The sequence below is a fragment of the Rousettus aegyptiacus genome, unplaced genomic scaffold, assembly GCF_014176215.1.
Source record: "Rousettus aegyptiacus isolate mRouAeg1 unplaced genomic scaffold, mRouAeg1.p scaffold_m13_p_16, whole genome shotgun sequence".
Taxonomy (NCBI): domain Eukaryota; kingdom Metazoa; phylum Chordata; class Mammalia; order Chiroptera; family Pteropodidae; genus Rousettus; species Rousettus aegyptiacus.
Window position 1 is genome coordinate 54,456,000 of NW_023416291.1, and position 25,614 is coordinate 54,481,613.

The window sequence follows — 25,614 nt, forward strand, 5'->3', positions numbered from 1 at the left end:
GTGGGGCCCTCCACGCCCCGCCCCCACACTGGGCTGGCTGGTGAACCACACTCCTGCCCCTGGGGGAATGCTAGCAGTGCTGGGGGACAGGACTGCCCCCACCCTGAGACTGCGCACCCTTCAGTCTCAGAGTCAGCCGGAGGAGGAAGACGAGGCGGAGGAGGACGAGGCGGAGGAGCTGGGCCACACGGAAGTGTATGCAGACTACGTGCCGTCCAAGTGTGAGTGCCGCCCCCGCCCCCGCATGCCCCGGGGCGCCCCGCTCGGCCTCCAGGCTCCGGCAGGGGGCGCAGCTCCAGGGTCCCTGGAGCAGCGCAGATGGGCTGGGAGGGGCAGTTTGGTCACCGTGGTCTGGCAGTAACCGCACCAGGCACAGACCTGACGTAGCCGCGGGTGATGGAAAGTAAGCTGCCCCCTGCGCAGCGAGGGCTTCATGGGCCTGCCCCCACACACCCCCTTTCCCTGCTCTGGCCCTCGCCCTTCCTCAAGCATCCCTGTCTGCATCCTCCTCCCTCTCCCTGAGGCCCCGGCCTCTCCCTGAGGCCCTGGCCACGCCCCTGACCTGCCCTGGCCACGCCCCTCCAGCCAAGATCGGGAAGCAGCACCCGGACCGCGTGGTGGAGACCAGCACGCTGTCCAGCGTCCCGCCCCCGGACATCACTTACACCCTCGCCCTGCCTGTCTCGGACAGCGGGGTCCTGTCCGCCCTGCAGCTGGAGGCCATCACCTACGCCTGCCAGGTGACACCGGTGTCTCCCACACGACCCCGACCCACGTGGGGGGGGTCTCAGTACTCTCCTGACTCCGCCCTGTGCGGGGGTCCTGACTCCTGTTCCCCGCCCGCAGCAACACGAGGTCCTGCTCCCCAGCGGGCAGCGCGCGGGCTTCCTCATCGGCGACGGCGCAGGCGTGGGCAAGGGGCGCACCGTGGCCGGCATCATCCTGGAGAACTACCTGCGGGGCCGCAAGAAGTCCCTGTGGTGAGCGTCCCCTCCCACACCCCCCAGCGCGCCTGCCCTGGGGCGGGCGGGACCTGCCGGCAGTGGGCCCCACACCCACCAGCTGCGCCCGCAGGTTCAGCGTCTCCAACGACCTCAAGTACGACGCAGAGCGCGACCTGCGGGATATCGACGCCTCCAGCATCGCGGTGCACGCGCTGAACAAGGTGGGTGCATCGCCCCACCCCCCGCCTGGTGTGGGGGCGGCCCTGCCCATGCGCCTTCGCATGCGCACCCACGTCCACCCTTCCTTCCAGATCAAATACGGCGACAACACTACCTCAGAGGGCGTCTTATTCGCCACCTACTCCGCCCTGATCGGGGAGAGCCAGGCCGGCGGGCAGCACCGCACACGCATCCGCCAGATCCTCGAGTGGTGCGGGTCGGCCTTCGACGGGGTCGTATCCTGGCCGGCCCAGGGGTGGGGAGGAGGGGGCGGGCCCACCGGGGAGGGGCTGCAGGGGCGGGGCCGGGGGAGTGGGAGGGGCGCTGCGAGCCCAGGCGGCGTGGGACATGGCGGGGTGTGGAGCATGTGGCGCCGCGGCACTGTGCCTGGGCCGGGCTCTCTCAGTGACGCCTGCCGGAGAGCCTCGCGGTCCGGCTCGGCCTCCCGGCTCCAGCTGGTTGGACTGTGTCGCCGACTCTGGGTGGTGTTCGGTGGCGGGAAAGTGCCGGCTGGCGGTGCCGGGGGCACAGAAGCCCTTGATGGCTGTCCCGCCGCCCAGCCCTGGGGTGCCACCATAGCCTTCTGTCTCAGAGCTTGGCCAGCTTCGCCGCTTCCAGACTGTAGGAGAGCGAGGTGTAGGGGGCCGACGGCTTCCCCGGCCCCGCAAACCCCCTCAGGGAGCCCCCTCTGGGCCCCGCGGGGAACCAGGTGGGAGGTCCCACAGGGGCCGCCCCCCAGTCCCAAGGAGCCGGCTGGGCCGGCCTGGCACCGACGGTGCTCTGGGCGTCCTGTGGGGTGCCCCCCGTCGAGCACCGCCCCTCGCCCCCAATCACTGTCCCCACCTCAGCTGGCGCGGGCGCGCTGGGTGTCGCGCGCCCCGCATCTGCTGCCGGCCTTGCTCAGCTGTCCTGCGATCACGGGGGGCGGCCGCGCGGTCACCCCTTCTCACCGTGTTCTGGGGGCCAGCCCACAAGTGGCGTCACCTGTTGCAGCGTAGAGACACGCGGGCCGTGGGCCCTGCGTCCTTCTGGGCGAGTGTAGAGATTTACCTTAGCGCGGCCTGCGTCCCGTGAGCAAGGACAAGCGGTGACAGGTGCCCCGCGCACAGCCCGGGGACAGCAGGGGGGGGGGAGCACCGCGCCCCAGCCCGGGCCTGCGTGCTCAGCCCCCGGCCGCTTCTCCTGGCCTCTGCGAATCCCGGCGGCCCTGCACGCGCAGCGCGCGGGTGTGGACGCTCCTCGTCTTTAGAACAGGCCCCCGGCCGGCGTACCTGACCGTCTGTTCCTACTTGAAGTGTCGAGGTCTTGGTACATCTTACTGTGTTTTTCAGTTGTTTTTTTAACGGGATCCATGTAGACTCGTGAGAAATCGTACAGGGAGACCCCAGTGCCCGAGGGACTAGTCGCGGCCCCCCCTTATCCAGAGGCCCCTTTTCCCTCGCGCTCATCAGCGTGCGGCTTCGTCCGAGAGGCGTCCGTGCTGTCACGCGGCACATTTCTGCAGTCACCTGGCGGCCTAGAGGCTATTTCCCATCACCCTGGTGGCCGTGCAAACCCCAAGGCCTCCACCCATGGTCAGACACGCCCCCCAGGCGCTTCGCCGAACCCCTCGCAACCAGGAAAGGGCGGGCTGGGGCAGCTTCGTTCCAGACAGTCCTTAACGCACGGCCACCCCAGATCGTGTTTGACGAGTGCCACAAAGCCAAGAACGCCAGCTGCACCAAGATGGGCAGGGCCGTGCTGGACCTGCAGAACAAGCTGCCCCTGGCCAGGGTGGTCTACGCCAGCGCCACCGGTGAGGGGGCCGTGGCCGGGGGTGGGGGGCGGGCCTCGCGCCCACGCCGGCATCCATGGGCGGTGGTGGTCCCCGCGCACTCTGCCACCCATAGCTCTTCCCCTCCGGACCTCTGCCAGTGGGGCTGCTCCCCAGGGCAGTGGTGCCTTGAGTAGCGCCTCGGATGCCAGCTGTCCTCAGGGCCCCCCTTCTGCCAGCTCCGATGCCCACCCCCAGCATCCCTGGCTGTGGGCGCTCTCCTGGGACCCTCAGCTCCCGGCATGTGGTCCTTGGTTCATTTCCCAGACCGTGTCCGTGGCCCCCTGCCCTCGCTGGGCTGGAGGAGCCAACAGCGACCCCCACTCCATCCCCCAGGTGCCTCTGAGCCCCGAAACATGATCTACATGAACCGCCTGGGCATCTGGGGCGAGGGCACGCCCTTCCGGACCTTCGAGGAGTTTCTGCATGCCGTGGAGAAGAGGTGCGTGCTCCCCTGCTGGGATGGAGATGTGGGGCCTGCAGGCGCCCGGCGGTCACATGCCGCGACCCAGATCGGCGTGCCCACAGTGCGCCCATGCTGCACTGGCCCTCACTCCGCCCGCAGCCAGAGGGGCTTCAACCACAAGCCCTGCCCTCTCTGCCCAGCGCTCCCACCCCATCGCTGTGGGAAGGGCCCCTTTCCGCTCCTGCACCCCGCCCCCCTCAGTGCAGGCCTTTGCACCCCACCCTCACCCTCCAGGGCTCAGCCCCTGCGCCATCGTCCTGGGACCCGTGGGTGCTCAGGCAGCCCTCTCCCTTTGCAGGGGCGTGGGTGCCATGGAGATCGTGGCCATGGACATGAAGGTCAGCGGCATGTACATCGCACGCCAGCTCAGCTTCAGCGGCGTGACCTTCCGCGTGGAGGAGATCCCGCTGGACCCGGCCTTCGAGCGGGTCTACAACCGCGCGGCCCTGCTGGTGAGCCGGCCGCGCCCCACCCTGCGGGACCAGCTGGTGCTGGCAGCCCCTGTCTTGGGCTTGTCAGGTCACAGAGGGGGGAGCAGCCGGCCCACTGGCCGGAGTCTCTGCTGCAGGCTGGGGTGCGTACCTGACCATAGCGGGAGGGGTGCATGGCCGGCCACCGCGCCCGCCACGGCACAATGCTTGCCAGGCTGTTTTCCGTGTCCGCGTCTCTGTGCACTGTGGTGGGGCCTGTCCTCACTGTCTCCTCCACGTGCAGATGGGTTCCTCGTCCTCACTGTCAGGTTCACACGCCTGGGACAAGCCCTGAGCATCGGCCCTGCCCGTGCTATAGCCTTAGCTCAAAGCGAGACGGGGTCCCGCTCAGCACAGCCGACTGGGGCCGGGCGTCTTGGGCTCTGTGGGCTGAGCAGCCTCGCTGGCCCCAGCAGCTGGATGCCAAGAGCCCCCAAAGTGACAAACACAGAGGTCCCAGACTCCGCCCGGTGTCCCCTGGGGGCAGGACCACCCTGAAGTGTCAGGAGTGGAGTGACTGCTGACAGGAGTCCCTCAGGTGTCCCCCCCCTTCCCGACATTGTGGCCAACCAGCCCTGTGCCTGGGGGCCGAGCCACCCTCCCTGAGACCTTGCAGGCACCGCCTGTCTAAGTCTTTTAACATTTCCAACTGTTCGGGGGTCTGCAGAGCCTCCGTGTCATCCTGCGGGCGACCCCCGACCCCACCCCGTGCTCCCATGGGCTGGGCCGTGGCAGCCGGGCGGTGGCGAACTTGGCGGCGTGTGGCTGTCATTGCAGTGGGCCGAGGCCCTGGGCGTGTTCCAGCAGGCGGCCGACTGGATCGGCCTGGAGTCCCGCAAGTCGCTGTGGGGTCAGTTCTGGTCGGCCCACCAGCGCTTCTTCAAGTACCTGTGCATCGCCGCCAAGGTGCGCCGGCTGGTGGAGCTGGCGCAGGAGGAGCTGGCCCGGGACAAGGTGGGTGGCGCAGGCAGCACCCGGGGCCCCTGTCGCTCTCTGCCTGAGGGGCCGGGCGGGCCGCCCGGCACCGATGTCCATCTCGCACTCACACCCGAGGCGGAGCATGGCTGGGCTGAGCCCCAGGGGTAGGTGGGCACGGGGAGCTGAGGTCCACAAGGTCCTTCCTGCCCAAGCTCCCTGCAGCGGGCGGCCGGCACCGCCTTGCCCTGGCCTCTCGGGCCCCCGCTGGCCTGGCGAGTCCCCCGGAGGACCAGGGTGGACAGTTAGTCGGGGTCCAGGTGAGCCAAGGCTGGCTGCCATGTGGGGTTCCCCGGTGGGTTGGAGTGGGGCTGGGGCCTGGGGGCCACTGGGACACAACAGAAGGAGGGGAAACCGAGGCAGACTGGTCTGTGGCCACAGGGGCTGTGGGCAGGGACCCCAGCGCCCGCTCACGCCCCGCCCCCGCAGTGCGTGGTCATCGGGCTGCAGTCCACAGGGGAGGCACGGACGCGGGAGGTGCTGGACGAAAAGGACGGCCAGCTCGACTGCTTCGTCTCGGCCGCAGAGTGAGTGGCAGCGCCGGGGGCAGCAGGACGGCCACCCAGGAGCCTGGGGCCTGCCTGCCGAGCCCTGTGCTCCGAGGCCTCAGGCCCGGCCGAGCCTCAGGACCGCGGGACTCACGGGGTGTCGGTGGAGGGTCCCAGGATTTTAGAACGAGGCTTCCGGGAGCTCGTGCCCCCGTGCGCTAGGCTGTTTTAAGGAGGACTCGGAATTTAGGGCCTGGCCTTCGGGGTCCCCAGAGCCCCTGGCCTCTCTTCCTAGCCCGCAGTAGGCAAAAGTCCTAACGGGTGGCACCCCTCACCCTGGCTGCTCTTCTCTAGGAAGTTTCCAGCCCCTCACACCACCCCCTGGGCCCAGTCCTGGAGGCCACCGCACGTGGCTGCCCCCTTGTCCCTCAGAGGTGGTCAGCCTGACCCAGAGGCCCCGCCCCGTGCTATCCGTTGCAGCAAACCATGTTCCCTGAGCCACGGGCTCCCCGACTGCGGGTTGAGACCCTGCCCCAAAGTGCTCGCACATCCTCGCACACGGGTCCGGGCCCCCTTCAGCCACCTGGCCGGCCGCACGCCCTCCTCACAGTCACAGTAAACCCTGCGCCTCACTTCCAGAGGCGTCTTCCTGTCGCTGATTCAGAAGCATTTTCCTTCAACCAGAAGAAAGCGAGACAGAGGAGCAGGCAGTAAGAGAAAGCGTGAGTGCCCACCGCCCCTGCCCCTCGCCTGGCCGCCACGGCTCCGGCTCTGGCCCCCCCGGCCGGCCTCCCGTCCCCCGCCCAGGGCCTTCCTCCAGCCCCTCCCTGCTGAGTATCGTCCCAGGTTGGCCAGTCACTCCCGCTGCCGCCTCTGCTGCAGAGCACGTGGGACCCTGTCGCAGGCCCGACCCCGGACCCACACCCCGTCGCGGCAGCCCCTCTCCTACCCCCCACCTGCAAGGAGGGCTAGGGGAGAGCGAGGCCACGGCCCACCTGCGGGGAGGGCGTACGGGGGCAGCAGGCCCAGAGAGCGCTGACCACGGGTTCCTGAGGGAGACTGGCCCAGGGCAGTGTCCAGCCGCACTGCCCACCGTGAGTCGCCAGGAGCTGGGCCCCGGGCGGGGCCCAGGTGACCTTTGGCTCCTCCCCTGCAGGGCGGCCACGGGGCCGAGGGGCCAAGGCGTCCAGGCAGGCTTGCGAGGTGGCCGGCGTGATCCGAATCAGCGACGACAGCAGCACAGAGTCCGACGCCGGCGTGGACAGTGACTTCCACTCCTCTCCCGAGTCCCTGGCAGATGACGACGTGGTCATCGTGGACGCCACGGGGCTCCAGGCAGACGACCGGGGTGAGGCCCGCGACCCAGCGTTTCCCCACCTTACAGATGGTGACACAGACCCAGAGGGGAGGGCAGCGGCAGAGCCGGGCTCACACACAGTCTTGGGGTAGGGAGGATTGTCCGGACCCCTGCACCGTCGCTGGGGCTGGCAGGAACCCCCTTGTCCTTGGGCCCAAGGCCGAGTCCCACCATCAGTGGGGCTGTGGCCGTGATGACTGGCCCGTCCCCCGCCCCTCTGGCCCTGCAGGCCCCACGTGCCCCCTGCAGCGGGATCTGCACGGACCCGGCATCCTGGAGCGGGTGGAGCGGCTGAAGCAGGACCTGCTGGCCAAGGTCCTGGTGCTGGGCCGGGAGCTGCCTGTCAACACCCTGGACGAGCTCATTGACCAGCTGGGGGGCCCTGAGCGGGTGGCGGAGGTAAGCGCCGTGGCGGCACCTCCTGGACCTGGGCTCTTGCTCCCCCTGGCGGCCACTCCCAGTTCCTGCTAGTCCCGGGAGGTGGCGGGGCAAGGGCAGCAGGCAGTGCTGGGGAGGCATGCCCACGCACCCACACCCCTGTGTGCCCTGGGCCTGTGCGTTCCGGGCAGGGTCACGGCAGACGCCTGCGGTAGTGGCAGTCCCCGTGGACAGCCTGAGCCCAGGGCAGGGGCGGCGTCCTGGCCACAGGTCTGCAGCCCCCCCACACCCAGGGGCACCGGACGGGGACAGGCACACAGACCCGTGGCCACACCAGCTGACAGCCTGTCCCTCGCCCCGGCCACAGATGACTGGCAGGAAGGGCCGTGTGGTATCCAGGCTGGATGGGACGGTGGCCTTTGAGTCGCGGGCAGAGCAGGGCCTCTCCATCGATCACGTGAACCTCAGGGAGAAGGAGCGCTTCATGAGCGGGGAGAAGGTGGGGACTGAGCCAGAGCCTGCGTGGCCCTGCAGGGAGAGGGTGGGGGCGCAGGGGTCTGAGTCCTAAGGGTCCGCCAAGCACCCAGCCTCCGCGTGTGTGCATGAGTGTGCTCTGGAAGGCCCTGGTGGGAAGGCAGCATGGCGGCCGCTCTTGGCCACACGGGCAAGGGCCACACCTGGTTCTAAGTCCATGTGTACCCCACAGACACACACCTCATCTTGCCGTGTGGGCCACCCTCAGTGTATCAGGGTGAACCAGTGTATGGGCTGTGATGGCGAGGAGGAGCAGGTGGCTGCCCGCCCCACCCACCCTCCCCATCTCTGTCCCCTTAGCTCGTGGCCATCATCTCGGAGGCCTCCAGCTCCGGCGTCTCCCTCCAAGCTGACCGACGGGTCCAGAACCAGAGGCGCCGGGTCCACATAACATTGGAGCTGCCCTGGAGTGCAGACCGGGCCATCCAGCAGTTCGGTGAGCCCCGCCCACCCCAGGAGGCCCCGCCCCTCTCGCCTTGACCCCGCCCCTGCCTGTCCAGATTGCCTGTTTCCTGAGAGCCTCCTCTGTCTCCAGGCCGGACCCATCGGTCCAACCAGGTCTCAGCACCCGAATACATCTTCCTGATCTCAGAGCTGGCGGGGGAGCGCAGGTTCGCCTCGATCGTTGCCAAGCGGCTGGAAAGCCTGGTGAGCGAGGGGGGCTGGGGCAGCCGAGGAGGGGAGCGAGGTCTGCGGGCCGTGTGTGACGCCCCGGTCCTGGCAGGGGGCCCTGACCCACGGGGACCGCCGAGCCACCGAGTCTCGCGACCTGAGCAAGTACAACTTTGAGAACAAGGTACTCAGGGCGGACGGGCTGGGAGAAGAGGGACCCCGGTCCGCGAGTCCAGCCTCTGACCCCGCCCCTCTGCTCAGTACGGCGCCCGAGCCCTCAGCTGCGTCCTTGCCACCATCCTGAACCAGATGGAGAACAAGGTGCCCCTGCCCCAGGGGTACCCCGGAGGGGACGCCGCCTTTTTCCGCGGTGAGCTGGGCGCGAGGCGAGCGGGGCGGTCTCCCTGCGGGGGTGGTTCAGGGTGCTGGGAGCGGCAGACTGGATTTGCGTCCTGAGATAGCGCCGACAGACGGTCACCAGGGGGACACCGGTGCATGGGGACCCTGGACGGGCCGGGGCCAGGCACGCGTGTGAAAGCCCTCCCTCCTGCAGACATGAAGCAGGGCCTGCTGTCAGTTGGCATCGGCGGGCGGGAGTCCCGGTCTGGCTGCCTGGACGTGGAGAAGGGTGAGTCCCGCACACCCATCTCCGTGGGGCCCGGTCAGGTCGGGAGGGGCCTGACGCAGCCTGAGGTCCTTCCTGCCCCCACAGACTGCTCCATCACCAAGTTCCTCAACCGCATCCTGGGCCTGGAGGTGCATAAGCAGAACGTGCTATTCCAGTACTTCTCCGACACCTTCGACCACCTCATCGAGGTGGACAAGAGGGAGGGCAAATACGACATGGGCATTCTGGGTGAGTACCGGTGAGGGGCAGGGCCTACCCGCCAGGCCCTCACCAAGAACGCCAAGGGCCAGAGGCCTCAGCTGATAAGATTTAATTCAGAAAATCAGCTGACTGCTACTTGACTGTCCCCAGGGCAGCCATGCAGAGAGGAGCACCAAGGGGGACACCGTGTGGTCATGCCTGGCATGAATGGCCTGCACAGGGGGGTCGGGACCCAGGCCACCAGACCAGAAGGTCCACTCGCCATTTGGTGTGCTGGGCAAGGTCAAGGCTGGGCCTGTTGGGGAATCCCCAGTCTGCAGTGCCCCAGAGATCCTGGGATTATCAGCACCCCTGAGCCCAGAACCTGGAGTCCACTGAGCCATACCAGGCCTGGGGCATGCTGAGACCTTGGATCAAGGAGCCGTGCTCGCCCAGGCGGGACCCCGCTCACCCCAGTGTCCTCTCCCCAGACCTGGCTCCAGGCATCGACGAGATCTACGAGGAGAGCCAGCAGGTGTTCCTGGCCCCTGGACACCCTCAGGACGGGCAGATTGTCTTCTACAAGGTGAGTGGTGCCAGCTTCCCCCATGGCGCCCACCCATCCCACCCAGGCCCCTAACGCCCATGTGCCGTGGCAGATCAGCGTGGACCGCGGCCTGAAGTGGGAGGAGGCTTACACCAGGTCGCTGGAGTTGACCGGCCCCCATGACGGCTTCTACCTCTCCTACAAGGTGGGTGTCCCTGGGGGAGGACCCCAGGCTTGGGGAAGGGGGAAGGGCTCCAGGCGGCGGGCGGCAGTGTGGTGTCCTGCTTGGGCTCCGCTCACGCACATGCGCAGTGGGGACCTCCACCCAGGAAACGGCGCCGGCGAGACCTCACACACCCCGCCCCTCCCCACCCAGGTTCGCGGCAACCAGCCGAGCTGCCTGCTGGCCGAGCAGAACCGCGGCAAGTTCTTCACTGTGTACAAGCCCAACATCGGTCGGCAGAGCCAGCAGGAGACTTTTGACAGCCTGTGCCGGAAGTTCCACCGGGTAGGGGTGGGGCGGGGGAGGCGGGCGGGGAGGATGCCCAGGCCTGGGGCACACGGGCCCTATTTCTTTAGTCGCCCCCACCGCAGGCCTTCCCTGGCGAGGCTTCTGCAGCCTCCAAACCAGCCCTCCCTGCCCAGCCCTGCCGGCTCCCAGGACGGGGCTGCCAGGTGCAGGCTGAGCTGGCCTGAGGCGCTCGGGGCCGCAGTTTCTCCACTCGTGCACCGGAAGCGGGGATGGGCTGCTCATCCAGGGTCTTCTGGCCGTGTGTCCCCAGGTGACGGCAGAGGAGGCCAGGGAGCCCTGGGAGACCAGCTACACCTTGTCCCTGAGGCATTGCAGCCACACTGCTTGGTAAGGGCCGAGGCTGGCTGGGGGTGGGTTCCCGGGTCCCAACCCCATCTCGCCTACCCCTCCCCTCCCCGCCCCCCTCCCCCCCCCCCGCCCTTCTGGGCACCTCTCTGAGGGATGGTACCCACGCACCGCACAGGGGAGGGGTCCCGTGGGGCATCTAGGGTTGTCCTAGGGCCCCCCAGCAAGTGACACCATAGCTAGGACCTAAGAGATGAGCGGTACTGAGAGCCTGGCGGAGGCCCCAGGTGCGGGGCGGAGCCTGCGGGGACGGGGGCGTGTCTAAGGCGCCGTCCGCCCGCGCAGGAACCGGCAGTGCAGGCTGGTGCAGGAGGGCAAGGACTGCGTGCAGGGCCTGCGGCTGCGGCACCACTACATGCTGTGCGGGGCGCTGCTGCGTGTGTGGGGTCGCATCGCCGCCGTCATGGCCGACGTCACCAGCAGCAGCTACCTGCAGATCGTACGCCTCAAGACCAAGGACAAGAGGAAGCAAGTTGGTGAGCAGGCGCGCGCCGACGGAGGGCTGGGGGCGGGGAGGCGGGCGCCTCGCCGGAGAGCCTGACGCCCTGTCGCCGCGCGCGCGCCCCGCAGGCATCAAGATCCCCGAGGCCTGCGTGCCGCGCGTGCTGCAGGAGCTGCAGCTCATGGACGCCAGCGTGAAGCGGAAGAACGCGCACGCCCAGGGCTTCCCGGCGCCGCCGCCCGCCCTGCGTCCACTCGCGCTCGCCTGCGGCCCCGGCGAGGTCCTGGACCTCACTTACAGTCCGCCGGCCCAGGCCTTCCCGACGCCGTCGCCCTTCGCCTTCCCGCTGCCGCCAGACCCCACCCCTGCCCCCAGCGGCCTGCTGCTGGGCGCCCCCGACGCCCCCGCGGACCCCGCGGCCCTCGTGCACCACCAGGGCTGTGACATCAACTTCAAGGAGGTGCTGGAGGACATGCTGCGCTCCCTCAATGCTGTCCCGCCGCCCGAGCCGCTGGTCGGGGTTGCGGGGGCCCCGGGCGCGCCTGGGGGTGGGGGTGGCGGGGGCGCCGAGCGGCAAAGCGTCATCCAGTTCAGCCCCCACTTCCCAAACTCCTAGGCCGGGGCTGCGGCCGGGTGTTCCTTCTGGACCAGACTTATTTATGTGTAATCCGCCATGTCTGCCCGGACACAGTCCTGGCCTTGTACGAAGCGGGTGGTGAGCAGGGCTCTGGTCCTCTGCGACTACTGAGGGGAGGGGTCCCCCCCGGGATGCCCCTTGTCAGGCCTACCCTCCACTGCAGTGCCTTCCTGGTGGCACCTGGGCAGTCCCCCCCAGCAAGGTGCCACCACCCTGCGGGGCCCTCTGAAACCCTGCCTGGGGTGGGGGGGGCGGGTCTGACGGTCCCCATCACGCAGGACCACTCAGGACCAGGGGCCCAGGCAGGGCCTGTGGGTGGGGCCCGCCCTCTGTGCCTCTCCTCTCCTGTTCTCCAGGCCTGGAAAGGCTGGAATCCCTGAAATACACAAAACTGGGTGGCCCCAAGAGCTGGAAACTCAGGAAACCCCCGGTGCTCAGGGCCCCGCCGTCTGGGGGGCTGTGTGGGGCAGACCCCATTAATATATGCAATTCCCCTCCCTGTGCTCTCTGCTCCCTAAATTATTGCCCAGCTGCCTCTCCCAGGGCCCGGAATCTGTGGAGCTGGTGGGGGTGGCCCCTGGTTTCTATGGTATTTATAGTAATTCCTGTACATATGTAAAGAGATCTTTTTTAAATATATGTGCCTTTTCACTACTTTCCCAGGCTATTTGCTCCTCTAGCCCAGGGACAGCGAGGGTGCAGGGTGGGGGAGCTCTGCATGTCCCCTCCAGGAGGGGCATTTAGGGGTGGCTGCCATCTGCAGGTGGTGGCATGGTGTCTGAATGGGCCCACTCCATGCACCTCCACTCCCTGTGAGGCCATTCTTTTGGTCACAGGACTCATCCCCCATGCCATGTATGTGACAGCCAGACTGGGGAGACATCCCTACCCCTTAGGGCCACAGGCCACCGCCCTGGCACCAGCAGTGAGTCAGGTGCCTCCCAGCTGGCCGAGCCAGGTTGGTGGTGTACTCCAGAGGCTGCTGCCTTCCGCACCAGACATGAAGCCCATGGGACCCTTGTGGTGCTGAGACCAGTTTCCCAGACCCCCTGGTGTGTCCCTCTGGGGTGCTGGTTATGGTTACAGCACAGAGAGCCCAAGAGCTGGGTCCTATTGGGGACACAGTCGACACCAGTCCCTGCTCCTAGGAGCACACCAGGCTTGACCGAGGGGACACACAAATGAGCAGGGGCCAAACTGCTGAGATCGAGGGTGCAGCCGCCCTCTGAACCCCAGAATGCCACACCCCATGACCCCCAGGGAGGCAGGAGCACCCAACGGTCCAATTTATATGTTTTATTCCCACAAGGCAGGGGGTGCAAGCCGCGAGCCTGGCCGGGCCGAGGGGCCTTCTTCCGGCGGGGATGCACGCCGGGTTCTCGGGTCTACCCCACCAGTGGCTGGTTTTCAGGCAGACCGTCATGGGTGCCGGGTAGAAGGCTCCGAGGGACACGGGCGGGCGCGGGCGGGCGCGGGCAGGGGCGCGCGCTTGTGGGTTACAGGTAGCAGGGCAGGTCCTTCTCGATGACCTGCAGGGCAGCACAGTCAGGCACATTTCCTCCCGCGGCCCCACCCAGGTGGGCTCCCTGCAAAGGCACCTACCAGGGGCTCTTCCATGGGACCGTAGCGCTTCACCACACAGCCATTCTTGTCAATCAGGAACTGCCGAGAGGCGGCGTCAGGCGGAGGGGCCCGCAACAGCTGCCCCATGCGGCTGGCCAGCCCTGGTCTAGTCCCCCCTCCTTAAAACCCCTACCTACCTTGGTGAAGTTCCACTTGATAGCACTACAAGAAAAAGGGGGAGTCATGAGGAACCCCCTGGCAACAGCAGCCCCCACAGCCTCTGGCAAGCCAGCCCGCCCTCCCCTCCCACTCACTTTCCCAGCATGCCCCGCCCCTTGGGCTGGATTTTCATCCACTTCCACAGCGGGTGGGCATCGTCCCCGTTGACACAGATCTTGCTGAACAAATCGAATTTGACATTATAGCCGGCGGCGAAGTCTTTGATCTCGGCATTAGTCCCTGGCTCCTGTGATGAGCGGGAGGTAGGGAGGGGGGCGCTGGGATCAGTGGAGAAGGGCTTCTACCCCTTTACAGTGCCCGGTTCCCCACGCCCGCACACAGGGACTCCGAGGGCACAGGGCTCGCCACGCACCTGCCTCCCGAACTGGTTGCAAGGGAAGGCCAGGATCCGTAAACCACACTCAGCATATCGGGCGTGCAGGTCGACGAGCTGAGTGTAGTTTACGTCAGTTTTGCCTCATTGCGAGGCCACGTTGGTGACGATGCACACGAAGCCCCTGGAGGTGGGATGGGGCAGTCAGGTGAGGTCGGGGCCGCTGACCTTCCCCCTGTTGCCCACCACCACCAGGTAGGCAGGTACCCACCGGTACTTGTCCAGGTTAACCATGCGCCCGTCGATGTCCTTGGCTGAAAACTCGTGCATGGACCGAGCACAGCGCCAGTCTTCGCGGGACGCACACTGCAATGCAAGGGCACGCGGAGTGGGTGGCGGACATCGGGGCCACTCGTCTGGCCTGCAGTCCCCAGGGGAGGAGGGATCCCGGGCAGATCCCTGCCGAAAAAGACAGGGCCCTGGGGCAAAGAAAATCAGAGCTCCTAAAATGTGCACAGCACCCTGCGCAGCAGGGTGCATTTAACCGGAACACCGAAGCTCGGGTGGGGCTTTGGGGACCACCAAGTATCCCAGCGGGCGCGGGGCGCCGCCGGCGGGTGTGGGGGCCCTGCGCGCACCGGGTCCTGGTAATCGACACAGCGGTCACGGTCCAAGGCTGCGGGCTGTGCTTGCCCCAGGCTCTTGGAGCAAGGTTCCTTCCGCCGGAGACGAGCCCTCCTGCGCCCAGACGCCGGAGACTTCCGCTGTCTGGGCGCTAAGCGGCGCCGCCGCCTGCCCCGCAACCGGCGCCGCTGCCTGCGGCGGCCCGGGGAACCGGTGGCTGTGCGGCCCATGCCCGCCCGCCCTTCTCCGGACGCTCCTAACCCACCGAACGCCGCACCCAAGAGACAGAGGACGGTAGCCAGGGCTCTCGGCCGCTTATCTGTGACGCCACCAAGCAGGGCTCCAAGGCACACAGGGAGAGGGAGGGACGGTGACGCCCCGCGGCGCGTGACTCCGGATTTCCAGCCCAAGGGGCGTCCCCGCTCTCCAGGCCCCAGCCACAAAGCCAGTAGCTGAGGTTCCCCCCAGCTGATCCGACGCAGCAGCCCCTGCACCACCTGGAGAAGGTCCCGGGCGTCCCAAAAGCCCAGCCCGGTCCTTGGACACTGCCTAGGCCGCGAGCCATGACTCTGGGCCGCGCGCTACCCACTGCTCCGACGGTCGCCCCGCGTGCGCCCCGGACGGAGCCCCCCGCCCAAGGTCAGCACGGCACCGCGCGCCGCGAGAGAGTCCCGCGCGCCAGACCCAACGGCCTGCTCGCCGGGCCGCCGGCGCCACGCTCACCATGGTGCTGACCAGGCCGGGAGCGGCCAGAGCACCGCACAGCAGCGCTGGTTTCAGCAGGCGACAAAGGCGGCTAAAGCTCATCTCGGCGGCGGCGGGGGCGCCGGGAAGCAGCGGCTCCTCCCCTCGTCGAGCGGACCAATGGACGCTCGCTGGCGCCCTTCACCTCCCCGCCCTTGACCACGCCCACCAACGCCCTCATTGGCCGGCCACTCAAGTGCTGTGACGCGTGGCGGCGTCAGCCAATGAGAGGCCGGGGTAAGGTGGGCGGGGCGCGCTGCGGTTTTGTTGTTGTCTGTAATTGCGCATGCTCGCCAGCGCGGGTGGCCGCGTCCACGCAGGGGGCGTATTGGTGGCGAAGGGACAGTTATTGGGGTGGTAGATCGTGACGCCGCGGGGTACCCGACAACTTAAGTAATTACTGGAAACCCGTGGGGAGGGAGTCTGAACTCGCAGAAACATCTTGCCAGCTCATCGAAAACTGGGGGTTTAATGTAAATAAAACTAAACGGGGTGCCAGAGTCCCACCTACTCCGTGTCACTATGGGGTGCGCATTTAACCCGAGACGCCGAGAGTGACTCAGGCCCCATCTGCGGGCACCCGGCGACGGGTGCCCCAAAGGGAGATGTCCGCAGCCACAGTGTTGGCCATAGCGCGCTGTGGCCGGAGATTCACGGTCCTTGGGAACCGTCACTTTAGTCACTTACAGAAGTCACATGTGAGCCCTGGGGGGATGATTAAAACAGGCTCCTTGGGATCCCATTCCCCCGCCCAGGGAGAACACGCAGGGACGCCCAGGTATGTGCGTACAAATGAAAAGAAGCCCAGAGCGATGTCACCACCATTGACATTACCAGAGGTGCGCACTGAGTACACATAGGAGTGGCCCCAAGTCTGGGCTCGCAACTTCTTTATTATTTTTTTTTTAATTTTTATTTTATAGGCAAGGCAACCCTTGGTTGACCTCACAGATTGCAAGGACCTTGTCAGTTTCCGATCCCATTTTATTTTATTTTTTATTTTATGTTATTTTTTATGTTATTTTATTTATTTTATTTTGCGCCTATAACACCCTGGTCTTCCCAGGTGGTCTCCCATTCCAAGTACTAACCAGGCTCGACACTGCTTAGCTTCTGAGGTCAGACGGGATCAGGCTTGTTCAGGGTGGCGTGGCCGTGAAGGGCTCACAACTTCTGATTGTCACTCGGGCCAGGCACTTAGCCACAGAGGGCAGAAAAATGACCCGGCCCATTCTTGGGACCTGAGTCATGGAATTCCACAGCAGGCCTGGCTGCCCCCTACCCCACAGCTATGACCCTCAGTGGCAGGCTGGTTTCAGGTTTTTGTACTGTCAACATCTTATCCTTTCTCAGACCCTCCTGTAAACATTTCATTCGAGGTTGGAGGCGGGACTCTGGGGGCAGGGGTCATCTGGGTTAGTGTTGAGCCCTGTCCCTCTGGCCCTGCCCAGGCCTGTCTGTCAGGGAGAGGCGCGGGGCTCCGATGGCCCCTGGGCTGCAGAGGCAGTGGAGGCAGGCCCCGCAGCCCGTTGCTACATCACTTTTCTTGCATAACGATCTTCACATGGCTTCTTCCCACCAGCCCGGCCTCCAGAGGCCAGTTACCAAGCTCTCAGAGTCACCTCCTGGCAGGAGCCCCCATTGTCTCAGCTGGGCCTCCTCACTTCTCAGGAACCACCCTCGCTCCCTTCCCCCGGCACCGCTGGGTGTCCCTGCCTCACCAGCCAGTCTGGCCCACTCTGGTTCTGTTCTCACTGTGCCGTTCTTTGGTCTCATTCATTTCAGAGTCACCAGCAAACAGGAGCTGGAGTAGGGCAGGGTCACCCCACTCCTGACTTGCTGCCAGGTCCTTGAGAGACAAAAGCAGGAGTGGGGAGAACGAGCCTGCCAGGGGGCGCCCCAGGCTCTGGTAGGACTTTGCCTTTGGGGTTTCACAGCTTTTGCCAGAGGGGCCCCATTTTACAAGTGGATAGTGGGGTCCTGGGGAAGTTTCAGGCTCCAGGAGGCCCCCTGTGCTGGCTGAGGAGGGTGAGTCGCACACCTGCTCCCATGAGCCCTTTCTTCTGTCGAAACCTGCCCCAACCCTCCCCCTCTCCAGCCTGGTCCCCTCCATTCCCCTCTGCATCTGGTCCACCTGCAAACCCACCCCAGCCAGGTGTTCGCCTCTTCCTTGGATCTGCCCTCCTCGTGGTCACAAAACTGTCCCCTTGGTTAAACTCCTGCCCAGTCCGTGGGCCTGCTCAGACGCACACTACTTGGTGGTTTTGATGGCCACCCTCCCCCGCCAGACACCTTCGCTGGGTTCCAGGCCACCTGGCAACCTCCCACGGCCCTTTATTCTATGTAAGAGCATTTATGTTATGCCAGTGTCAGGCGGGGCAGTCATCACCCCGGTCACGCTAGGAAGTAGCTGCTCTTCTTGGCAAGGGGGCGGGAGGCACGGAAGCACAGAGAGGTTAAGTAATGTGCCTCGGGTCACATGGCAGTCTGGAATTTAGGGTGAGGTCTGAGTGGGCGCCTTGGCATACAGTGGGTATGGGAGCTGGGAACCTGGACGAAGTCGCTGAGCAGATCCAGAGCAGGGGCCGGGGGAGGGGAGGGAGCGGCAGAAGGCAGAGGCATGCTTATGTTCGCTGTGCCTCTCCACGGAACGCAAGCTGTGCTTGACCTGTCTCTGTGTCTGCTCACTAAATAAGTATGTTTTTAAATTTATTGGGGTAACATTGGTTGATACAATTATATAATTTTCAGGTGTACGTTATAATTTAACATCTGTATATTCTATTGTGTTTACCACCCAAAGTCCAGTATCCCCTTTAACCACTTCACCCTACCCCTACCCCCTATATTTAACCCCCTTTATCCCATCTGCCTGTCCCCTCCTCACCCATCCCCTACCCTCTGGTAACCACTCTAAGTCCATGTCCATGAGTCTGTTTGTCCTGTTCCTTTGTTGCTTTTAGGTTTATATTCCACATATAAATCTAAAAGTGCTATCATGTGATTTTCTGCTCACTAAATATTTGATTGAATGGCTGTATCACTGAAAGAGAAGTTACTCATGGCCTCCAAAGTGACAGGGTCAGGGCTGCCGGGTGAGTCCCCAGGGACAGGACTAGGGAGGACTGGGGCGGGAGCATGTCCTAAACACTAGGGACTATGCCGACCTCCTCCCAGGCACGGCCATTCCTTTAGAGTCTCAGCGAACTCTCTAAACTACGAATACGTCGTCATTTCCATTGTACAGACGGAAAAATGGAAGCTAGAGACCGTGGAGTGGCCCACAGCCAAGTGAGAGGACGCCCTACAGTGGATTGCACAAATATTATGGCGCGACTCTCAGGCTGCACAACCGTTCCCGGGACAGCTGCGCACCCCTGACCCCGTGCGGGGCTCTGTGTCCGCGCCCTCAGTTTTCTCCCCTCTTCCCGTTAAGATTCTAAACTGCCGTCCCAGGCGGAGGTTGGCGTTGAGCGAAAACCACAACTTCCGAAAGGCTTTGCGGCCAAGGCAACGCGAGAGTTTCCGAGGCGCGAGTGGGCGGTGTCGTTCGCACGCCTCTCGCGCAGCCAACCGCCGTTCGCAGAAAGGTCGGGCTGCCCTTGGCGCTGCCGCTCCCGAACGTAACTGCCTTCAGGCGTTCGCTGGGGACAGCCCCAAGCGCGGCGGCGGAGGGGGCCTGGGCAGGGCTCGGCGCAGGCGCAGGCGCAGTAGGAGCGGGTCCTGTCGTGCGCAGGCGTAGTGAGTGCGAGCGGCAGCCGGCATGGACGACGAGGAGGAAACTTACCGTTTGTGGAAGATCCGCAAGACCATCATGCAGGTGAGCGCGGCGACGGGTGGCCAGGCGAGCGGGCCCGCGCAGAAGCCGCAGGTGGGACCAGCACCTCCCCGGCGCCGGCTCGGGGCAGCTGGGGCACAGGGGTCGGGCCGAAGCACCACGGGCCTCCGCGGGGGCGGTCGGTGGGCCTGAGCGACCGCACGCCCCGGGCCCGAGCGGGAGTCCAAGGGCGGGAGTCGGGCCTGCGCCCGGGCGCTCGCTGTCTCTGTCCACGGCTGTCGAGAGTCCTCGTAAGACCTTACCTTCGGTGTCAGATCTGCGGCCCCTCTTGGGCGTTTGGACTTCGGGGGGCTGGGGGGACGTGAGGAAGAGGACCTGGAGGTAGGAAAGCGAGGTGGGGTCGGTTGCAGGGCAGGTCACGAGAGGACAGCTCTCTTTAGGGTGGTCATGTTAGCCTGGGTTTGCGGTGGGCGGGGCTGGCTTCAGGCGCAGATACACCTTTTACTAAGGAAGTTACCTGCTTGGGGTGTGACCACCCACTCTGCCCTGCGGGTTAGGGATTTGTGATCCGACTGCCCTGTGAGGTTACTTTCAATAGAACCCGTTTTGGGTTCAGAGTCTCACTCGAGCTGAAGAGAGGGAGGGAGGGACAGATGCCTGGTGGTCCACTTGTTTGCTTCGTGGAGGGTCCCAGCACTGCCCTCAACTGCCTAACGTGGAATCCAGGATTGTGCAGTCGGAAGGTAACTGGGCCAGCTGGTCCGACCTGCCATCCAGCGCAGACATGTCTCAGATCTCTCTGTTCTTGTGGCCACTTCAGTGTCTTGGCCACCAACTTGTAATGACAGCAACCAGCTGGCTCCAGTCAGTATATGTCACGTTCTTTAAGCCACCCCATGGAAGGGAGCTACTGGGATCACCAGAGGCCCACGGAGGCACGGGGCCTCCATCGAGACCCCCAGGCTGGCAGGAATCCTACTCAGATGATGCTCGGATGCCACACTCAGCCTCTTCACCGCTTAGCAAAGCCACCCCGAAGACAGGGACTGTGACCCATGTGCTTTAGCCTGACAGCGTTGGGGTTCCCAAGAGAGGCTGCGGGGACCCCACGGAGGAAAGGGCGGGGGCAGGGCTGCACACTGACCACCCTTCTCTCCGTTTGGGCCTTCTACCAAACCACTCACAGAGTCCCGCTTTCTGAGGCAAGATGCCCACCCTCCGGCTGTTGCCTGGATCCCACTCCGAGTCTGCCCGGCCAGCCCCACCGCGCCCCTCCCACCAGCTGTCTCCATCTGACCCAGACCCGATGGCTCGGCTCTGGGCTCAAACGGCCCCACCTCAAGTCCAACACATGGCAGCTCGTTAACTGGAATGGCACAGGGCTGCTTTGGAGTGCACCCCATCTTTATCCTCTCCTAGCCCTATCTTCCTCCTCCGGCCTCTACCCACACCTGCCACACTGGGCCCCAAACTCCGCGTGTTGTCCTCACAGCCAGCTCATCGGGCCGTAGCTCTCACTTGGCTCTTTCTGTCGGCAGCTATGCCATGACCGTGGCTACCTGGTGACCCAGGATGAACTGGACCAGACGCTGGAGGAGTTCAAGGCCCAGTTCGGGGACAAGCCGAGTGAAGGGCGGCCCCGGCGCACTGACCTCACGGTGCTGGTGGCCCACAACGACGACCCCACTGACCAGATGTTTGTCTTCTTCCCGGGTGAGGGCCTTGCTGGTCCCCACGAGGCACGGTTCTGGTGGAGCCATCTGAGGGCCTGCTCAGAGTGCAGCTCATAGCCACCCCTGTTATGTGACCCCGAGTCTGTGGAGGCCTTTTCCTTGCGCCCGGCCTGGGGAGGGAGACTGACTTATGAACCCCTCAGTGTCTGTTCCAATTTCCTTCTTCTCCATCCCCTACCCCATTTTCTCTGGGCAGGATTATCACAGGCCTTCCCGCCCGGCCCGGCCCCTCCCCGAGCCCAGACCCACCGAGTCCTCTCTGCCCTTCTCCCACCCCTCCCCCTGGGCCCCGGCCCTGCATTCCCCGCAGCTCCTTCCCGCGCTGCTGCTCAGTGTGCATCATTGTCCCTGCAGACAGAGCTCAGGTGCCTCCTCTTCCTGGCTCCCTGCTGAGCCCCAGGTGGAGGGGCGTCCGGGCTCCCCATGTCCCTGCCTTAGCGCATACCTGCTGAGGCCCCCTGGCTCTCAGGCTTGCAAAGCTTAGGAGCCAGGCTGTGTCTAGCACCTTGGGGCCAACTCCATGCCTAGAATTAAAGGCACGGGCAGAAAAGGTTTGCAGAGCAGGACCCGGTGATGCTTTTTAAGACATGACCCAGTGTGTGAGCCGTTGTTATTGGAGACTTTGGTGCCAAATTAAACAACAGATGTTTATCGTCACCTCTACTGGGGCTGGAAGTCCAAGGTGTTCGCTGGGTCAGTTCCCAGTGAGGCCTCTGGCCCATAGATACCGTCTCCTCCTCTGACCTCACCCCCAGACACCCGGCAGTGCTCCTCGCGGGCTCCCAGGCCTCCCAGCTGAGCTGGAGGCAGGCAGTGTCCGCCGTGCGGGCGGGGGCGCGGGGCCGGGCCGCGTGTGGCAGTGTGCTCTGTCCGCAGAGGAGCCCAAGGTGGGGATCAAGACCATCAAGGTGTACTGCCAGCGCATGCAGGAGGAGAACATCACGCGCGCCCTCATCGTGGTGCAGCAGGGCATGACGCCCTCCGCCAAGCAGGTGGGTGCCCCCCCCCGCCGCCTCTGTCACGTCCACACCCTACCGGCCTCCTGAGAGGCCTGCAGGTTTTTACCCCCGGCACTCCCCGCCTGCCCGTTGGCCCTTGCCCTCAGCCCCTGAGGGCGTGGGCCTGGCCCAGCCCACGCTCAGGCTGGTGGTTGGGATGGAGGAGCCACAGGCACCCTCACCCCTGTGCCCCTGGCGGCTGCAGAGTCCTTGGGACTCTGCTGGGGACGGGCTGCCAGGCCGGCTCCAGGACAACCCCTGGGCGCCTTTGGCTGATGGAAACTGTCACTTCCTGATAAGGGGACACATCCTGGAGATGCATGGAGGGCGGGCCCCTCCCCCGGGAGGACAGGGGTGGGAATTCCTGCTAACTGCTGAGGTTCTGGGGCCAACTTAGCATCTCTAGAGTCCGGGGGCGTGGCCTGTGGGGGGGCGTGGCCGAGCCTGAGGTTCCTTTCTTCCAGTCCCTGATCGACATGGCCCCCAAGTACATCCTGGAGCAGTTTCTGCAGCAGGAGCTGCTCATCAACATCACGGAGCACGAGGTGGGGCCTCAGGGAAGGGAGGTCTGGAGCCCAGTGGGGGTCGCTGAGGGGGCAGCCCCCATGTGTACACAGGAGGCCTTTGGTGAGGGGTGAAGGGCAGGGCTACAAAGCGGGCCAGAGTGTGGAGGAGCACTGCTCGGGGCCTTGCTAAGAGTGCAGCTTCCCAGGCGCACCGCACCATTCTGGAGGTTTTGTGTTGGGCCGTGGCCCCAGGGGTTCTCAGATGGTGCCCCAAGGCCCCTTTGCATGACAGAGGGCGGGGGGGGGGTACAAACTCCAAAGGCACGCACAGCATCGCTCCTGTGTGCGGGGGTCCGTCGCAGCCTCCTGGAGACCTGGGTTCTCTTGGCAGCTGGTGCCAGAGCATGTCGTCATGACCAAGGAGGAGGTGACCGAGCTGCTGGCCCGGTAGTATCCTTTCTGGTCGGGCCCCTCCGCGCCCCTCGGCTTCTCCGTCCCAGCCCGCCTCCCCTAGTCAGTCATGGCTTTTCCCTGAGCGAGCTTCCCAGTAAACTCCGAGAGAACCAGCTGCCCCGGATCCAGGCGGGCGACCCCGTGGCCCGCTACTTTGGGATAAAGCGCGGGCAGGTGAGACGCCCCGCCCCCAGCCCTTTCTGCGGGGCAGGTCCTGGGGATGCAGGTCACCCCCAGGCCTCGGGGAGCCCCCCTCTCATCCAAGGTGGGGGTCCGTGGAGACGCCCCGCTCACGCCACTGTTGCCGCCGCAGGTGGTGAAGATCATCCGGCCCAGCGAGACCGCGGGCAGGTACATCACTTACCGCCTGGTGCAGTAGGGCCTGCAGGTGAGACGGGCGCCCGGCTGGGGGCCGGGTGGAGGGCGGGCGCACTGGTCTCCCACCCAGCCTCCCTCGCACCCCACTCTCGCCTCCCCGGCTCCCCCATGGCCCTCCGCTGCCGCCCATCCCTGTCTGCCTCCAGCCAGGGTGTGCCGAGCCCAGGGGACAGGCTTATCCCCTGACGGCCTCATCCTTTCCCTCCCAGCCGCGGCAGACGGACAGAGGGACTGAGACCCCCTGCGCCAGGCCGTGGGCGTGCTGGCGGCCTGCCCAAGGGCGTCCACTCAGCCCCGGGGCCCTCCCAGTGCTCCTGGGCCCGAGGCAGCTGCCACCCCTTGACCTTTCCCGGGCTGAGGGCCTTCGTGGTCTCACCTGGATGCTGAGCCCCATCTGAGATCCCGCGTGATGGTGCCCCAGGAGAGTTCAGGACAGCGAGGGAGGCCGGCAGGGCCGCCAGCGACCAAGGCAGCCCTGGGCCCTTGCCCGCCCGCCCTGGGCATTCTGAGCTGGCTCCCTGTAGGTGGGGCCTGGGTCAACGTCTCTGGCCAGGCCCACTTCCTCCCCCTTTGCTGAGCCTGCTCCCCTCGCAGTGGCCGTGTCCCCGACCTCCTGTGACCCCTCTGAGGGCAGCAGGCAGTGAGATTAAAACGTGTCTGAATTGTGAGTTGCTGTTGAAAATGAGTGTTGTAAAATTAAAGACGTTCGAGTAAACAGGTTCACGTGTGTGGAAACTGAGGCGGGAGAATGGGGTGCTGGGGCCTGAGCCAGGGCCTCTGTGGCCCCAAGCGCTCCTGTCGCGCGAAGGGCAGGAGGAGTGTCCCTCGGTGTCTGGTTCTAGAAGGGCGCCGCCCAGGGCAAAAGAACGGCTGGTTTTGCTGAGATGCGGTTCGCTCAGGGCAGCACTGATGGCTGGTGCGTTCCCTGCAGTGCGCCGGTCCGCACCCCAGAAAGCGACCCGTCCCCACCAGCACTCTGCCCCCGTCACCCCCCCGGGGCGCCATGCAGCTTGCCCTTCATTGCCCCCCCCCCATGGCAGGGGCAGCCCACCCATCTCTCCCTTGACTTGCTGAGCCCCCCATGTCCCCGCGTCTTTCATGACCATAGCCCGTGGAACCGAGTGCATGTCGCATTTGTTTCTGGGGACGTGGGGACGCGGTCTTCCCCGTCCTCGCAGTGGCGGCTTCATCATGGGGGACAGCGAGGTGCTGGCAGCGGGGTGCAGTGAGGTGAAGGGGAGCCTCCTCGTGAGCTGACACTGAGCACTGCCGTGACGTGCACCGTGCACACGGAAAGGGGCTGCGTCCTCGGGTGCAAGGTGAGCAGGAGAGGCAGCCGGGATGCGTGACGGCCGCGTGTGGGCGCGCCCTGGGCCCGTGCTGTCCCAGCACCCACGGGACCTTGCCCACGGTCGCCCGGGGCTTCCGTGACCACCCCGAGCTGCACGTCCCCCGTTTCCCAGTGTACCCTCCGGACGCCTATGCGTCTTACGGTTTACTTTTTCCTGTTTTCCCGGGAGGGCAAGAGTTTGCTTTTCTCGCCGGTGTTTTTGTGGGGACGGTGCTTAGTATCACATGTTTAGTGGGTCACGAGGATGAGGGCCACAATGTGACCCCCACACCAGTTTCTGAACTCCGTCTCTTAACGTGTGTCTGCGGACTCATGCCACAGAGACCTTACCAAAGATTTCTGTAAACTGGGAGAAGACCCTAAGGGAAAAATGCAAGTTTAGGACAGAGATCTAGAAAAAAGCTCTCCCCGTGACTTCTGAAAGCCCTCCGCAAGCCGAAGCCGGGGCACCAGGGCTGGCGCTTGGGGCGTTCCGTGGTGTGCTGGCTGGCGGACAGTCACTTAGATCGCTGCACTCTCCCTGAGCCAGACTGCGAGTCTCCCACTGACCCCTCCCCAGAATGCCTCCCGGGTCTCACGTGGAGGACCACGCTTCACGCTGGAACTGCGTTGCCAGGGTTGCCGGTGCTGGGGGCAGGCCCAGGGGGCACATCTGCGCCCCCCGTCAGCCTCCCACTGTGACAGCGCTGGCTGTCCCCTAGGCTGGACTGGTGATGATGTCTGAAAACCGTGAAACAAATCGAGAACGTTTATTTTCTAGTGGCTGGAAAACCAGGCCTTTTAAATTAAAATAAGTCTACCAGCAAAGCAGAAACGGAGATGAGCCTTTGGTCGTGCTGTTACAAGTCATCACATTTCACATGTAGACCTTTTGGACAAGAAAAGACAGTCTCGGTGGTGATTTTTATCACCGTTAACACAAATAGACATTGTTGAGTAAATGCAGCATTCTGTTCATTGGAAGTTTTCCTCAGTCTTAAGGACGGCTTTGATACACGGGGGCTCAGGTCACAGGTTCCACGGCTTTGGAACACGGACGCTCCACTTGCTTGGCACGCGCTCCTCCCCGTCGGCGTCCTCAGCGTTGGCTGAACGGATCTCGACGTCCCCGCACACGGTGGCGTTGGGCTGAGGACTCCGGTGCTCGCTGGGCTTCGGCCGGGCACCTCTGACGCGGGCGCACGGGGTCGCGGACGTGGCCTTCGCGTGGGCGTCGTCCTTGCCGAATTCCGTGGTCGCAACGCGTGTCAGAGCATTTCTCTGTTCAGTCGATGGCGCTGCTCGCCTAAATTTTAGCCTCCAAGTTGGGGTCTCGTTCAGAAGGTCGCCCTGACGCCAGTGTGTTCTTCGTCGCATTGTCCTCTCT

General features: G+C 65.0%; 3 protein-coding genes across 9 annotated transcripts in view; 2 read left to right on the forward strand and 1 right to left on the reverse strand.

Moving 5' to 3' along the window:
- Positions 1-12,221, forward strand: part of SBNO2 (strawberry notch homolog 2) — a 40,668-nt gene extending 28,447 nt beyond the window's left edge. For 5 of the 7 annotated variants that reach the window (XM_036234234.1, XM_036234233.1, XM_016126621.2 and 2 more), the window contains 26 exons: positions 125-221; positions 586-740; positions 847-980; positions 1,075-1,165; positions 1,256-1,399; positions 2,841-2,958; positions 3,313-3,418; positions 3,741-3,894; positions 4,690-4,866; positions 5,317-5,414; positions 6,015-6,097; positions 6,532-6,723; positions 6,962-7,131; positions 7,478-7,609; positions 7,945-8,080; positions 8,180-8,292; positions 8,369-8,440; positions 8,518-8,626; positions 8,810-8,884; positions 8,969-9,112; positions 9,556-9,650; positions 9,724-9,816; positions 9,988-10,119; positions 10,394-10,470; positions 10,774-10,964; positions 11,059-12,221. In XM_036234234.1, coding sequence (XP_036090127.1) covers positions 125-221; positions 586-740; positions 847-980; positions 1,075-1,165; positions 1,256-1,399; positions 2,841-2,958; positions 3,313-3,418; positions 3,741-3,894; positions 4,690-4,866; positions 5,317-5,414; positions 6,015-6,097; positions 6,532-6,723; positions 6,962-7,131; positions 7,478-7,609; positions 7,945-8,080; positions 8,180-8,292; positions 8,369-8,440; positions 8,518-8,626; positions 8,810-8,884; positions 8,969-9,112; positions 9,556-9,650; positions 9,724-9,816; positions 9,988-10,119; positions 10,394-10,470; positions 10,774-10,964; positions 11,059-11,546 — 3,576 coding nt within the window. In that variant the 3' untranslated portion in view covers positions 11,547-12,221. Of the gene's footprint in view, positions 1-124; positions 222-585; positions 741-846; positions 981-1,074; positions 1,166-1,255; positions 1,400-2,840; positions 2,959-3,312; positions 3,419-3,740; positions 3,895-4,689; positions 4,867-5,316; positions 5,415-6,014; positions 6,098-6,531; positions 6,724-6,961; positions 7,132-7,477; positions 7,610-7,944; positions 8,081-8,179; positions 8,293-8,368; positions 8,441-8,517; positions 8,627-8,809; positions 8,885-8,968; positions 9,113-9,555; positions 9,651-9,723; positions 9,817-9,987; positions 10,120-10,393; positions 10,471-10,773; positions 10,965-11,058 lie in introns of those variants that run through there. The other 2 variants (XM_036234232.1, XM_036234235.1) reach the window with 2 other exon arrangements.
- Positions 12,222-12,848: 627 nt separating this feature from the next.
- Positions 12,849-15,156, reverse strand: GPX4 (glutathione peroxidase 4). The gene is made up of 7 exons (XM_016126622.2): positions 15,031-15,156; positions 13,955-14,049; positions 13,723-13,867; positions 13,445-13,596; positions 13,328-13,352; positions 13,170-13,229; positions 12,849-13,096 (listed from the first exon to the last, which is right to left on the reverse strand). The coding sequence occupies exons 1-7, from the start codon at positions 15,112-15,114 to the stop codon at positions 13,064-13,066; spliced, it is 594 nt and encodes a 197-aa protein (XP_015982108.1). The 5' UTR covers positions 15,115-15,156; the 3' UTR covers positions 12,849-13,063.
- A 3,581-nt stretch (positions 15,157-18,737) lies between these two features.
- On the forward strand, positions 18,738-23,616 carry POLR2E (RNA polymerase II, I and III subunit E). The gene is made up of 8 exons (XM_016126686.2): positions 18,738-18,871; positions 20,368-20,542; positions 21,439-21,554; positions 22,025-22,105; positions 22,458-22,516; positions 22,615-22,693; positions 22,833-22,907; positions 23,107-23,616. The coding sequence occupies exons 1-7, from the start codon at positions 18,815-18,817 to the stop codon at positions 22,896-22,898; spliced, it is 633 nt and encodes a 210-aa protein (XP_015982172.1). The 5' UTR covers positions 18,738-18,814; the 3' UTR covers positions 22,899-22,907; positions 23,107-23,616.
- Positions 23,617-25,614: the final 1,998 nt, after the last annotated feature.

What these genes read in the sequence shown, in the direction of transcription:
- POLR2E (XM_016126686.2), top strand. Translation starts at nt 18,815, where the DNA reads ATGGACGACGAGGAGGAAACTTACCGTTTGTGGAAGATCCGCAAGACC. An exon ending in TCCGCAAGACCATCATGCAG is followed by an intron (nt 18,872 to 20,367) that starts GTGAGCGCGGCG and finishes TTCTGTCGGCAG; the next exon opens with CTATGCCATGACCGTGGCTA. An exon ending in GATGTTTGTCTTCTTCCCGG is followed by an intron (nt 20,543 to 21,438) that starts GTGAGGGCCTTG and finishes CTCTGTCCGCAG; the next exon opens with AGGAGCCCAAGGTGGGGATC.